This window comes from Cyclopterus lumpus, chromosome 5 (genome assembly GCF_009769545.1).
Source record: "Cyclopterus lumpus isolate fCycLum1 chromosome 5, fCycLum1.pri, whole genome shotgun sequence".
NCBI lineage: Eukaryota > Metazoa > Chordata > Actinopteri > Perciformes > Cyclopteridae > Cyclopterus > Cyclopterus lumpus.
In genome coordinates this window covers 20564442-20578442 of record NC_046970.1, presented here as the reverse complement: position 1 = coordinate 20578442, position 14001 = coordinate 20564442, and the positions used below count along the sequence as shown (strand labels likewise).

The 14001-nt window shown below is 38.1% G+C and overlaps 1 protein-coding gene across 1 annotated transcript; it reads right to left on the bottom strand.

The window, feature by feature from the left end:
* Nucleotides 1–3965: 3965 nt before the first annotated feature.
* Nucleotides 3966–13984, bottom strand: rab22a (RAB22A, member RAS oncogene family). Its single transcript, XM_034533220.1, has 7 exons — nt 13671–13984; nt 12242–12321; nt 11125–11206; nt 7426–7497; nt 6556–6662; nt 5990–6099; nt 3966–4944 (listed from the first exon to the last, which is right to left on the bottom strand). Exons 1-7 carry the CDS (start codon nt 13704–13706, stop codon nt 4847–4849), a joined length of 585 nt encoding a protein of 194 aa, XP_034389111.1. The 5' UTR covers nt 13707–13984; the 3' UTR covers nt 3966–4846.
* Nucleotides 13985–14001: the final 17 nt, after the last annotated feature.

The window sequence follows — 14001 nt, the reverse complement described above, 5'->3', positions numbered from 1 at the left end:
TGATGGCTAGCTTAATCCATACTATCACATGGTAATTTATTAATTGATATGTTGTATTAATATCGGGACTCTACAAAGTAACTGTTACTTAAGCTTTAAAATAAATGCAGTGGAGTAAAATGTACAATATTTGTTTCTAAAATGTAGAAGTATAAAGTAGCAAAAAATAGAAATCCTGAAGTAAAGTGCAAGTACTTCAAAATTGCATTAAATACAGCACTTGAGTAAATGCACTTAGTCACACACATTGGCACTACTACTTTTGTGAAGTTAAAATACAACATCCCTGTAACATCTGGGAATAAAGCAGAGCCTGTTGGTGCAATCCCTTCCACTACTAAGACAAAAAAATCGTTATTAGTTTTTACCCTCTCTTACTCCAGTGCACGTTAGTTTTTTTATTTTTATCTCTCCATAGTAACAATAAACCCATAAGAAGTATTTGTAAACAGGAAGTTATGACAATACCACATGTTATCTCATATAATCACTTCTATAACTTGCCATGAAGAACGATTTGGCTTTTAGCTAATCAATATCTGATGATTAACATAATTAAGTTTCTTTCAAAAGTATTACATTTAACCAGCTTGAAATACAAAAAAATGTAGATGCCATATTTAACCATATTTTAGATTAATTTGATGGAAGAAAAACCTTTTTGGCACCCAAGAAGACTGTGAATTTGAACTCTGAACATATTCTAATTAATTTAATGTTATTACATATTACAAATGCATATTCACAGTAAAATAGCTTTTTGGTTAATAACTCATCTTACTATGAAGATTTTTGAAATCTTGGGAGTCGAAAAAAACATAGGTGGAAGTAATAACATTAATAAAGGCTCCATTCTAATTAAGTGGATCAATGAACCAGTGTGCACAAAGCAAGGAACCTCGCAGACCTAAGCATCTAACTGCGTATGCAGCCATTATTAATGTTATTATTAATGTTATTATAGTGACACCTCTGTTTTAAAGCATACAGTTGAAACACTTTTATATTTTACTGGAAAGAAGCATGCTGTCATGTAATTGGAACTGTACCAGTGTCTCTGTCAGTGAACCTTTAATTAATTTCAGAAATCAATATATTTTCACCTGTCAGGCAATCTTAAGTTTTTTTAGCTCTAATCTTATTCTCAAACTGCCATTTAATAATTAATTATAATATTGACACCTGATGAGTCATTCATTATTATAGGTTTCATAGTTTACAGACATATTTCTTTTCACATTTTCTATTCGTTTTTAAGCATGCTCTTTAAAGAAAGTGGGGTTTAGTGGGGGATTAGGATGATGTCAAATGAGTGTTCTGCCCTCTCAGCACTATTCAAAGTCAAGTGAAAATCCCTCTGCCAGTCAAACGTGCATCTCAAGTGTCATATCTATATATATTTAGCCAGACGGCTGTCTGCCAACTGAAAAACACGACCAATCACTAACAACATTGTCACTGTATCCCCAAGGAACAAGTTTATCGCTGACATCTCTCTTGGGCCCAACATAAGGAAATGAGACACTTGTCGGATCTACTTTCTCACACAAAACAGGATGAAATATTTTTGTCAATCTTTTATTAGTAAACAAATTGACAATTCCCTTTTTACACATTTGTAAATACACTGCAAACAAGTTTTTTTCAGGCATTTTGTTACAATCAATATGAAACATAGTAAAAAGCTATATATGGTAACTACAATGCTGACGGAATTACTTCAAACCGTGTACAAGTCTATTATGGTCACATAACTGGCTAAGAGTAGAATATAGTCATTGATTTATGTGCAATTTGATGGTATATATCTACACTGAAAAGAAATATACATAATATAGATTAATCACATTCCCAGGGCCAGCCCAAGACTATTGATATTTTTCATTGCAAAACTGGCACACAATTTCTATTTATGCCTCCTGTTTCAGAATAAGGGGAAAACATTAGTCATTATCAAACTTCAAATAATGTTAAGCATTATTTATTGTGATTTAAAGCACTTTAAATCATGATATTACATTGACAATAATAAAAAAAAAAGGTTAATTATGTGTGGTAAAATGGCGTTGACATTATTTGGCACCATTTCTTTGAAGCAATAAGAACTGAGCAAACTTTCAAAACCTAAAATAACATCGAGGAGTGTTAAGAAGTCGGACACCGTCACAAGAATCTTTCATGACGTTATTTCACGCAGATAATACCAGAAGACAGAGTAATAGTTGGAAATAAGGACCAATTACAAACAGGCAGTCAAAGTGCAGTTTTCAAAGTACCAGAGTGATTTCCGTTTAGTTGAAGTTTTGACCTTGAACGCCACTCTGGTTTCCAAGGGATTTAATCGGCCTCATCACACTGCTCATTTGATCAACTTCGTCTGAGCAAAACAGCATTAAATGAGGTAAATATAAACCTGTCATTATCAGTTTGAGAATGCTGGAATGACATCACATTGTTGCCCGAGTGTGTGCTCTCCTATGTGAACATTATCTTTCTGTGACTGTTTTCTTGGTTTAGGTCACATTTTTACCTTTTGTCATAATAACACCTATTGCACTCCATGAGAAAATCCTGATGATACAGGCAGCCACACAATTCATCAATAACAGCTACATTTAAGATGCTTAAAAGGCAAATTAAGTGGCTTTCACGGACAGAAGAGCACACAATCCAAATGTCTAAACCTGGAAATGCAGTCTACATCTCTATTTTTGTTGGCAACTGAAAAGAGCCTTTGGGACTAAAAGGGCTCAAGAGATACAGACAAGCATGGAATTACAAAAAAAAAAAAAAAAAATAATAATAATAATAATAATAATAATAATAATAGGTATGTGGCTCATGAGTCAACTGAGGCTCAATTGGGACAATATAGGAGTTACATTAAACTTCTGTAACATAGCACTAAGGATCAGAGTAGTAATGAATGTAAAAGAGGATAATAAAGCTCTGGTAAATCTCCTGTATGGTGACCCACATTTGTTTGAAACAAAATGAAAGCTGGATCCACAGTAAGTGCCTGTAATTTAGAGGAATGAGGCAAAAGAAGTTGGGAGAAAGGAAAATCAGAAAGGCAGACCTTGGAACAACGCACATACAGTAATTCAGAGCAGAATGGAGACGAAGGTTCATTAAGGGGTCAGCATATCGACACAGCGCCTCGTCTGATTCTGCACCTATAACCTCCAAGTTTCCCCTGAACGAGGTCTAATTTCCAGATCTCACTGTTTTTATCTCCGGCCAAGAAGTAAAACAACATTGCATGCGCGAGTCGCTGCTGATTATGTGCAAAAAAAAGAAAAAAAAGAAAAAAGGAAAGATAAAAAAATGTTTATGGGACAATTACAGAAATTGGCAAGACCTCACAACAATCTGTAAAACTGTGAAGGAGCAGCAACGGATTGAGGAGAGGCGGGCTCGCCAGTTAAAGTAAGATTAAAGAAAAATAGCGCTAAAGTGATATTGTGAAATAACTATACTGCGTGTAGTAGAGTAAACGTCATACTTGGGCTTCAGTTATTACCTTTAAAGTAAGTACGAGTGGACGTGTGGAACATAAAATGGCAGCCAGAACTGTTCCTATATAATAATACATTTATGGTGCTTTCATCTCTTAAAAAGATTAAAGCACAATCATTGGGAGTTGTGGCATGCATTCTCAGTGTCGTAGATTGTTTTAGATAATACGCCTCTTCACTTTCTCGCAGAGTTAGAAGATACCATTCTCATATCTGTCTGTTAAATATATTGGGCAACAGCTAGCAGCTGGTTAGCTTAGCATACATTCTGGAAACAGGGGTAAACACCGGGCTCTGTCAGACATAACATGTTAGTTTGTGAGCTTCAGTCAGATTTTGTTACCTTTGCCAGAGCCGTGTTTTCAGTCTTTATGCTAAGCTAAGCTAACTGGCTGCTGGCTACAGCTTCATATTTACCATACAAAGACAAGATTAGTATTTATATTCTCATTTAAACCCACGCAAACTATTACTTTATTGTAAAGGAAGTAGACTCCCACACGCCTTTCATTTCTGCTTTTGTTTTTACCGTGGGATTGCAATTAACTTCAAAACACCCACTTGGCATTTTGCCTTGAAAAGCATCTTGATGAAAACATCAATCACACAATAAAACTGATATTAAGCATGCACAATCTGTCATGCTTGACTGAATGCGCAACATCCCTTCAAATATCCTTCCAAAAAACACACAATTGAGACTGATTGGTCCAAACACTGATGAATACTCAAACCTTTTTCCATCAATAATAAATTAGTGATTATACAAAGGTAACTGTATCGATGGATCCTTCACAACATTGTTTGGGAAGAGATCTACAATGAAGCAAAAGGCGATAACTTCCGTGCTGTCAAAATAATTTGGTGAAATTTTACCATTTTCAGTCCATGCCTTGGTTGAAAGATAGTCGATTTTTACACATGTACAAGTACAAATGATTTCAGAATTCATAAATCTGTATCCGTAAAGTTCCTCTCATAAACCCGGGCCTATAATACACCAAACAGAAGTTGATGTTGATTATAGAAGCCAGTAAGTAAATGTATAAGTATGGAGGTCTTTTCCCTTTCATCAATGATTTAATGCTCAGAAAACGGGACGTTTTTCTCCAGCCAGCAACTGTCAGATGACATATGACGATTTTGTGTTGTCGAGTGCCGCTAAAATGCATTTGCTCTTGTCATCCGAGTGGCACTTCTGCATCCCAGTATCAGTGTCGGCAAGGGTATCGAGGGCGTGTGGTGGCTGAAAGCTGAAGCAGGCCGGGGACACAGAGGGTAAGCAAAAGGTCAGGTCACAGGTCATGTGAGGGCAGTCGCTGGGATCATCAGCAGCACGTTCTGCGAGACTCTGAGGCCTGACGTCCCAGTTTGAAAGCTTTCCCTGGAGTTCCTCCTGCGGCGTCGGCAACAGGGATGCGCTTACCTTTGAGGAGACACACACACACGTTTGTGTAAAACTTAGATTTTTCATACACATTTGAAATACACACCGTTTTTATTGTAGCATTCCACGCCAATTAAGGGACAGCAATACTGTAGCTGTGCTCCAGTTTCCTACAGCTCACCGATTCCAAGCAAGTTGTGAGTAGAGATATCTTTGAACCGGGCCCTCCTTTTGATCGCAACTACACACCTGTAAGGTTTCGGGACACTGTGGCAAAATCTATCCATAGACAGACAGAGGAATGGAAATATAAAGTTTTCCTCGAGTTTCCTCGACCACCAGTGTCAACAGATCCGGACCCATTGGACGGAGAGCTGGATAATTAGATAGTCCTGTGAAAAAGGGGCTTATCTCCCTGAACCACTTCTGTAGCAGTTCCCTATACAGTTCGGTGTCTCCAGGACCACATATGACTCATAAGGTGACAATACACCATGGCCTGAATTGATACAATACATGCGACATTTGGTCAATCAAGTTCTTAGTATGCAAAAAAATTTAAATAAATAAATATATATATTTGGTCAATCAAGTTCTTTGTATGCAAAAATATATATATAATATAATAATTAATTTCTCTACTTTTCCTGTCTGAACATACTACATTCCCAAAAGCAACCATATGTTGTATGGAATCGGGGCACAACTAGCGAGAAAGTCTCTTTTGTGATCATCAGCTGCTTCTCAGAACTGAGTCGGCTGCTCCCACACACCCTCGTCTCTGCACATGTGCGTTTTAAAGTTAAATGTCGAGATGTCGACATGATTAAGTGGATCTGCTTTCTGCTTTGGCGTCATCTGTTGCTTCTTCCAAACTAGCTCATCGCTGTCAGAAGTCACAGAAAAGAATGATTACACTTGAAATATTTAGAAACTATACCTCTAACTGGATATACTGTTCAAATATATTCTACCTGCTTTTAAAACACAAAAGGAGACAATAATAATCGTAATGATCAATGCTTAACAGCTCAATAATAACCCGGGGATGTACAATGGCACTAGGCGCTCGAGAAAAACTTACTTATCTCTATAAACACCTCGTTGATGTTAATGGCATTCTTGGCACTGGTTTCTACAAAGATGGCATGGATGGAGTCAGCATAGTCCTTGGCATCCTTCTCTGGCACTTCCCTGTAAATACAAGAGGCATTCAAAAATATGCAAACAGATTTTCCAATTTCTTCCAAAACTTGATAACCATCAAAATGTACATCCACAGCTCTTATGTGGAAGATTTCCCAATTTCATGGATAATATTATCAAAAGCATATGTGTCCGAGTCAGGGAGATTTTGTGGAAGATACAGAAAAACAACATTAATATCTTGAAATACTTCAGTACGAGAGCCGATATTCCCCCTTGCAGAGCAGAATCCACTTCAGCTCCAGAGATGGCAAATTCCAATGATATTTCAAAGCCAAACATTAGATCTTGTTCCGATACTAAAACAGGTAATAACATTTCCTGACAAGAATTCTTCCCTTCTGTGCCAGAAATCTGAAATCCCATCATCACTTTCAATGGGGAGGCATCATCATAGTGCACACTAGCATTAAGAGTTGACTCATGCAGCTAATTCAGCTTCACCTGGCGTCTGACAGGTCACATTTGTTGCCAGCGATGGCGACCACTATATTAGGAGGACCATGCTGGCGCAGCTCCTTCACCCAGTTCTTTAGTGTTTGGAAGGATTCCTGATGACAAAAAACATGTTGAACAGATCAAGACAAGCACATAGTGCTTCCTTGGAAGGTTTAAAAGGATTACTACGACATTTCTGGAAATATGATTATTTGCTTTTGTTAGATTAAAAGACAGATATCACTCTTGTCTTTAAGGCAAACTGAAGCCAGCGGACAGTTATTTGGGTTTAGCATAAAGTCTGGAAGCTCTGACCAATAGTAACACAATCCTTTACATGTAAGAAGCTCACAAATGACGATATCTTTGTTCTTTAAAAATTTTAATTTTCCATTTCATAGGGGACAGCAGAGACTTCCTGTAGTCTCTGCTCGTTGCCTGCCAGCTGCTCCCAGCCAAGCAATAATCCGACATAACCTTCTTAAAAATTGTGAATTGTTGTATTTACACTTGTTTTTTTAAATACGGATGACACAAACAAGATATAAAAGGTGTTAATAAGTGAGCTTAAAGAGTCGTGAGGAGGCATATTTCATTACCTTTAGACAGAGCCAGGCTAGCTGTTTCCCCCTGTTTCCAGTCTTTATGCTAAGCTAAGCTAAGGGCTGGCTGTGGCTTCATATTAACTGAACAGAATTGAATGTGGGATCAATCATGTCAGCTGACGTGTGGCAAGACACAAATAAGTATACATCCCTAAATATTCCTTTCATACACATATTAATTAAAAAGGACGGATAGAAATGCAACAAAACAATGACACTTTACAGTACGTACTTTGTGGATAAATGGTTGAGGGGGAAACGTAAATAATACCTCTTTCGTGATGTCGTAAACAATGATGGCTGCCGCTGACCCTCTGTAGTACATTGGTGCAAGAGCCCGAAACTATGAGAAGACAGAGAAAGCAAGCAATTATGAGTGATGTTGGACCGAGAGGAGCCTGTAAATGACCTTCAGCTCTGTCTAAACTACATTTTATAATACTCATATAGCTTTGAAACCATGTGAAACTGAACATGATGATCAGATTCAGATCAAGAATTTAATTTAAAAATCATATTCAGACTAATCTTTGAAGACCTTGACTTCCCTCCAAATTGTCTTTATTGTATATGAAAAGAGCACCAACAATATGAAGTGCAGTATAACACAATTATGTATTTTCACACCACGTAGATCAAGAAACAGTGCCTTGGCGTTTCATGTGGATAATCTGTTCCATAGGCACTGGTGATGACATGCGTTTCATAAGACTCCATAGCACTGACTGTGACAAACTCAAAACTGAGTATACAAATGCACCAAAAAAAAGACTCAAGAGTACAATTTTTCTAAACCAGAGGCCAAGTGTTCTGAGCCTATAAGCCAAGTGGCTTTACTTAAAATGGAAGTATGGCAAGTCTTTCCACCAAGACCTCACACATGTGGTAGCCATCAAGAGAAAGATGGGCAGAATGTGTCAACGGCTGTTAGCTGTTTGATATATATGGAAAACTATACATTTGATCCTAATAAATCACAAAGCCCTGTATAACGAAAACAGCATGTGCATTTTTGAATCCATAGCTGCTTTTGAGGCTGGCTGGCTGGCTGGCTGGCTGGGTTCTTTTTGCCTGTTTGTGGTATTGTTCTGGTAAAATACTTTCCAGTGCTCATTGAAACCTGGCTTCAACAATTAGCCTGCTGTCATAAAACGCTGTTATTTCTAGCCATGCATATCAGTCTGTCGGTCTGATTGTATACCAGTTGGGTCCAGACTGAAATATCTCAACAACTACTGGATTGACGGCCAAGAAATGTGGTAGAAGTATTCATTGTGACTAAAGGATGACACTTACTGGCTTTGATGATCCCCCGACTTTCCTCTACCTCCAATACTTTGGCTTATGACCAAATATCTGCAAAGCATTCCCATCAGCCTCAGCTGTACTTTCTGTTTAGTGCTAATTTGCTAATCATTAGTACTGCCTCACAAAGCCACTGGCATGGCCATCTTTTTGGGGTCTATTTTTCAATTCAGGCAGTGGTCTTTTCCACAACAACAATAATCCAATAACTTTAACTTTATAAAGATCATAGAAGCAAGTAGCTCATGTCTGAAGGCATGATTTAACAAATATGAACTATTAGCTCTTAACCTCAATTCTTAAAAATGCGCAATACTAGAAACCCACAGGATTTTTAAATTGTTAGTGTTTCAGAAGTTTTTGTTCGCTTAGCAAACCTACAGCACATTTAAAAACATGGACCTCACCGACTCTGGGTTTTATTTATGCCTTCTTGCAAAATACTCGGCTGGACTGGGGTTTCAACAGACTAATAAAACCATGTGTCATGTATTAACTAGGGATATTTATTTTTAAAAGACCAACCTCTGTCTGAAAACGACCTTCACTTGGAATGACCCTGCCTTCCCGCCAATTTCATTTTCCCTTACAATACGATGGAATAAACGATCCATCTTGGAGTGACACAGTTACCTCAGGAAAGCACACATTCCACATAATTATAGTTGTTACTGGCCCCAAGTCCACCAACGGGAATCCAACTTGGGATATTTGGCAGAGGCACTGAGGAGAGTGCTGCCTGTTTCATCGGCTAGTGTTGGGCTGTACCACCACCAGTCCTGTGTGGTCTATCTCAGCCTCAACCCAAAGAGCAATCACAGCGAGGCCAGACGTCTGGCCACACAGCAGCCCAGTAAACAGCCCCTGTGATGCCTTGCGAGTGCTGATTAATTTCTAAAACCACAGGTTTTATACATAATGAAAGAAACCTTCCTATACTAGTAGGATGAAAGATTCCTTTTGAGGAGGAGGACTTGACGAGCTGTTGACAGCTGGGCTCATCTGGTCTTGAGATATGGATTGTTGGATGGATTGGAAATCACAGAACTTTCTTCTTTTTTGCCTTGGTCTCTCTGTCCAGGGCATTGGCTCGCTTTGTGATCCCCTTGCTCAACTCAACATACTTTGATAGGCCAAAGCTCCACAAAAGTTAGAAAACAAGCCACGAAAAGCTTCAAAATACCACAGCAGCTTTGTATGAAAACACACACACACACACACACACACACACACACACACACACACACGAACACGCACACGAAAAACCTACCAAAGGAATGTTGCTACTTTTTCATACACGGATGTGAACCAGTTGGGAGTGAAAAAGTGTATTTGTGGGAATGGGAAAGGTGGAGAAAGTGAAAGAGAACACAAAAGAATCGCAGAACAAATAGATTGTCGCCAAGAAAATAAATGAAAAGAAACACTTCACTAGAGAAAACACAAAAGGGGGAGAAGGAGGACCCTCGGATGTAGAGTTAGAGTGACTCTCGGATAAGACACAGTGGCAGCACACGGCAGTGGGCTCAGAGAGCTTGGGTTTCATCCACTCATCTTATCTTAAACGAGGCGGCATTGATGTCCCCTCAAGGCTACAAAGAAGCCAATGGCCCCGAGGGGAAAGGTAGGATAAAGGACATGGGGAATCTTATCTCACCTCTCTGGAGGGGACAGCTGCAGGGATAAGACATTACAACCGAGGATTGTGCATGAGAAAAAAAGAGAAGGGCATGGACAGAATAAAGGGAAGTGATGAGGAGAACTAATGCAGAGAAATGTGGGATGCAGGGTGCGAGTCAGAAGAGAAAGTAGTTCCTCACGCTATCACTGTCTAGGGCTTGGTGATGTTAAGACAGACTTACTCAAACACCAAGATATATCCTGTTCCTTATGTCACATTTCATCTGTAAGTGGTTTCAGTACTACACTTCATGTGCATTTCACATATTTCTGCCGTGGACACACAGGAGTGAAGATCACTTAAGAAGTGGCACCTAGACATGATGGCTGTTGACGAATAAGTTTCATGTGCGAAAGAAAACAAAACAGAACAAAAGGAAACATTGTAATTTCTGGCTGCCTTAAAAAAAATCTGGCCTGGGACAGCAGATGGCTAACTCTGGCTCACATACAGTTTTACCGTTGATTGGTGTGCATTGTCCCCGTAAAATAAACAATTAAATTAATTAAAATTAATTATTGGCACTCTGTCTCTAAATGTCTGAACGTAACAAGGAAGAATGACAGAGGCAGGATGAAGATTTAAGGTGACAGAAATGAACAATGGAAATGTATTACATCGCAAGTTTTATTTAAAAGAGTGGTCTAAACCAAGAGCACTGAAAGCTGTAGGTTACTGGTTAACTAAAGGAAGGTAAATGTTGCCCCCTATCTGAAGTAATGAAGAACTGCACTTTCTCCCAGTTAAGGGAGTGGTACAGTCACACATGTAGGTAGCTTTCTCACTTTCTTTCAGAACCACCAGGGAAGAAGAAGTAGACTTTTGAAGACGCCAAGTCAAACTGATCGATTACTAAATCAAAACTGTTGTGGTTTGGCTGTGGAAAAGCTTAAACATATGTGAATATTGCTCTTGGTTTACGATACCACCAGTCCATTTTTTTTAAAGAATGTTGAGGCCAAAACCTCAGAGGATATTACTGACCCGCTCCTGTCCTGCCGTGTCCCAGATCAGGAACTTGTGCAGCTCGTTTTGGTATTGCACTGTCTTGGTCATGAAGGATGCCCTGGTGAAAAGAAATTGCATCATGATTGAGGTCACATTAGATTTCACGATTAAAAAAAAATTCTAGACAAATAACTAAAGCATTTTCAAGTGACTGAGACGATGAAAAAAAACACATCTTCCTTTAGATCATCAGTTGGTTTAATATCAATTAAATTCAAATGATTTGAGGGCTTAAGTGAACGATAACATCACAAATAAAATTACACAATCTATTACCTATTACACATATAAAAATGTAATAGGACTTACTTCCATTACATCAATTAGAGTCTGACCGATATCGTACTTTTGAGGCCGATAGCAATATCCGCATTTGGTATCGATTGTTTGTATTGTGCGTCAAACATATCTGGCACTTCTATACTGCAATTTCTGGTGATTTATTGGCTAATAAATGCTGACACATATATCTGGGACAAGCTGAAATTAGTACATTATATTGGAAATGACTATATGTATTGGTCAGGGTCTGGTACTGACTGATTGTATTATCGACAAAATGTCAAAAGAGTCACAAGTTGACCAATCAATGGTTAAATATTGCTTACTTGATTTGACTAACAGCAAAACAAAGTATTCCCTTTAAATTTCATTTGTGAAATTGAAACCAGCAAATATTGTGCATCTTTATTTGCTCAATATGTTATTTGGAATTAGGGCTGCAACAAATCATTGTTTTCATTCTGAATAATCTGCCAATTACTTTCATAATTAATCAATTAATTGTTTGATTTATAGACTTTGAGAAAATAGTCAACAAACACATTAACAAATGCCCATTTACATTCAAATTGCTTGCAACCCAAAAACTCCCCGCCTGTGAAAAACTTTGGCATTTTGCAATTGATATAAACAATCAATTGATTATCAGATTTACTACCGATTCATTTTCCATTCTTTTCAGCTCTTATTGGAATTGATTATTAAATAGACAGAAATTAACTGATTACATGATTATGTCCTGCAACAACCTGACACACAAAGCAATGAAACACAGAATAACTTAATTTGTGTGGAGACAGCAGGAACTTACCCAATTGTTGGGTTGATGTTTGGGTCAAAGCTGTCTTCCACAAATCTCCAAACAATACTTGACTTTCCAACGCCAGTGTCCTGCAGAGACAACATAAAGAAGATGCTTACTAAACATGGTCGGAAACAATTACTAGAAGCATAATCACAACTAGAAAAACACATTCTATGGCCACATGCCCAGACATTATTGCTTTTCCATGGCATCTTCTTCCTTCCTGTTCCACTCGTAGGCCTGGACCTTTGAGATAGTTAAACAGGACAGACGTAGTTCACTTAAGTTGTATACTCTTGTTTGTTGAGAAAGGAGAGGAAATGTGAATGAGAATGTTATTTCCGCTGTTGGTATATGTAGAATAGACAAGGATTAATTTTGTTCCTGGGAAGGATTAGTAACTATCTTATGCAGCAAAAAACAGTAATGTTATTTCGGAAAGTTTTACACAATTGTCGTAATTAACATTAGGGTTGCAACTAATTCATATGTCCATCACCCATTACTCTAATTGTCATTCTTTGGAAAAACAATGAATACTATAGTAAATTTTTTTATAATAACAGTCCCAGAGTCCAAAGACTCAACTTAAATGTTTTTGTCTGACAAACAGTATAAAGCCCCAAAAAAAACTTAACTTAGAGGGATGAAAAAAAGCACAGAAAACAAGCATATCAAATCATCACATTATAGAGAAGGTGGAACCAGAGAAACATTTTTATTTTTTACTTGAAAAAATACTTATAGCATATTGTCACCAAATGTTTTTCTGTCAACAGACTAAACAATAAATGGACTAATTGTTTCAGCTATCTTATAGGCGAGTGATGGAGAAGAGATATGAGGACAGATGCTACTTCAGTATCGTATCAATGGGATGCAGGTAAAGTAAATGATGCCTCCTGTTGTCTGTACTTCCATAAATATTGTTCCTGTGACTTATTTTGAAATAGCAGAGACCAGTAATGATATTAAATAAAAGCTATACAAGGATTAAGTCTGAAACCAAAGGTTATACAATGCCAATAATAGTGAAAAATACCCAGTAGCCCAAGGTGACACCTTCAAATGCCACGTCTTGTCTGACAACAAAATTATATAAATCAGCATATGCTCAAACTATAGTTGCTGATTAATATTCTACTGAGCGACTAAACCACTGTTTCAACTCTATTCTAAGCTATTATTAGTAGATAATGAAGGGGAGAAGTGATGTCATTTCAGGAATGGTTTAATGGGCTGCTGGTAGCAACAATATGGGTTTATGCTGTTTTATACAGTTTAGACATGGTTACATGTTGTTAGTGAGACTGATGTCACATTTAACTCTTTTAAACACACCTGTCTATCAGTATGGTGTATAGCCTGATGGGTGGATAATGTGATGCCACAGGTACAGTAAGGTGTACAGTAAGGGCGACAGACACCGACTTACCCCCAGGAGACACACTTTCAACTCTCTCAGCGCCATATCGATCTCCTCGCACTCAAAATTAGTTTGTGATGATGACCATTGGCAATTTTTCCTCCTCTGCTTCCCTTTTTAATCGGGATTATTCCTCAAGTGTTGTATGTTCATAAACAACTTCACTTCATCTTGACGAAACGCGCATCTCATGTTACGTTGCAGCTCTCGCTATCGGCGTTTAAAACGTCCAGCCGTCCGTCGTATTTGCCATATGGTTATTGTTGTAAACGAGCTAACAGTGAAGCCGCCGGATCGCTGTCTCCATCTTGAACTCCGGTCCGCGATCACGTGACAGCAT

What these genes read in the sequence shown, in the direction of transcription:
- rab22a (XM_034533220.1), bottom strand. Translation starts at nt 13,706, where the DNA reads ATGGCGCTGAGAGAGTTGAAAGTGTGTCTCCTGGGG. An exon ending in AACATCAACCCAACAATTGG is followed by an intron (nt 11,207 to 12,241) that starts GTAAGTTCCTGC and finishes TCTTTTCACCAG; the next exon opens with GGCATCCTTCATGACCAAGA. An exon ending in ACACGGCAGGACAGGAGCGG is followed by an intron (nt 7,498 to 11,124) that starts GTCAGTAATATC and finishes GTCTTCTCATAG; the next exon opens with TTTCGGGCTCTTGCACCAAT.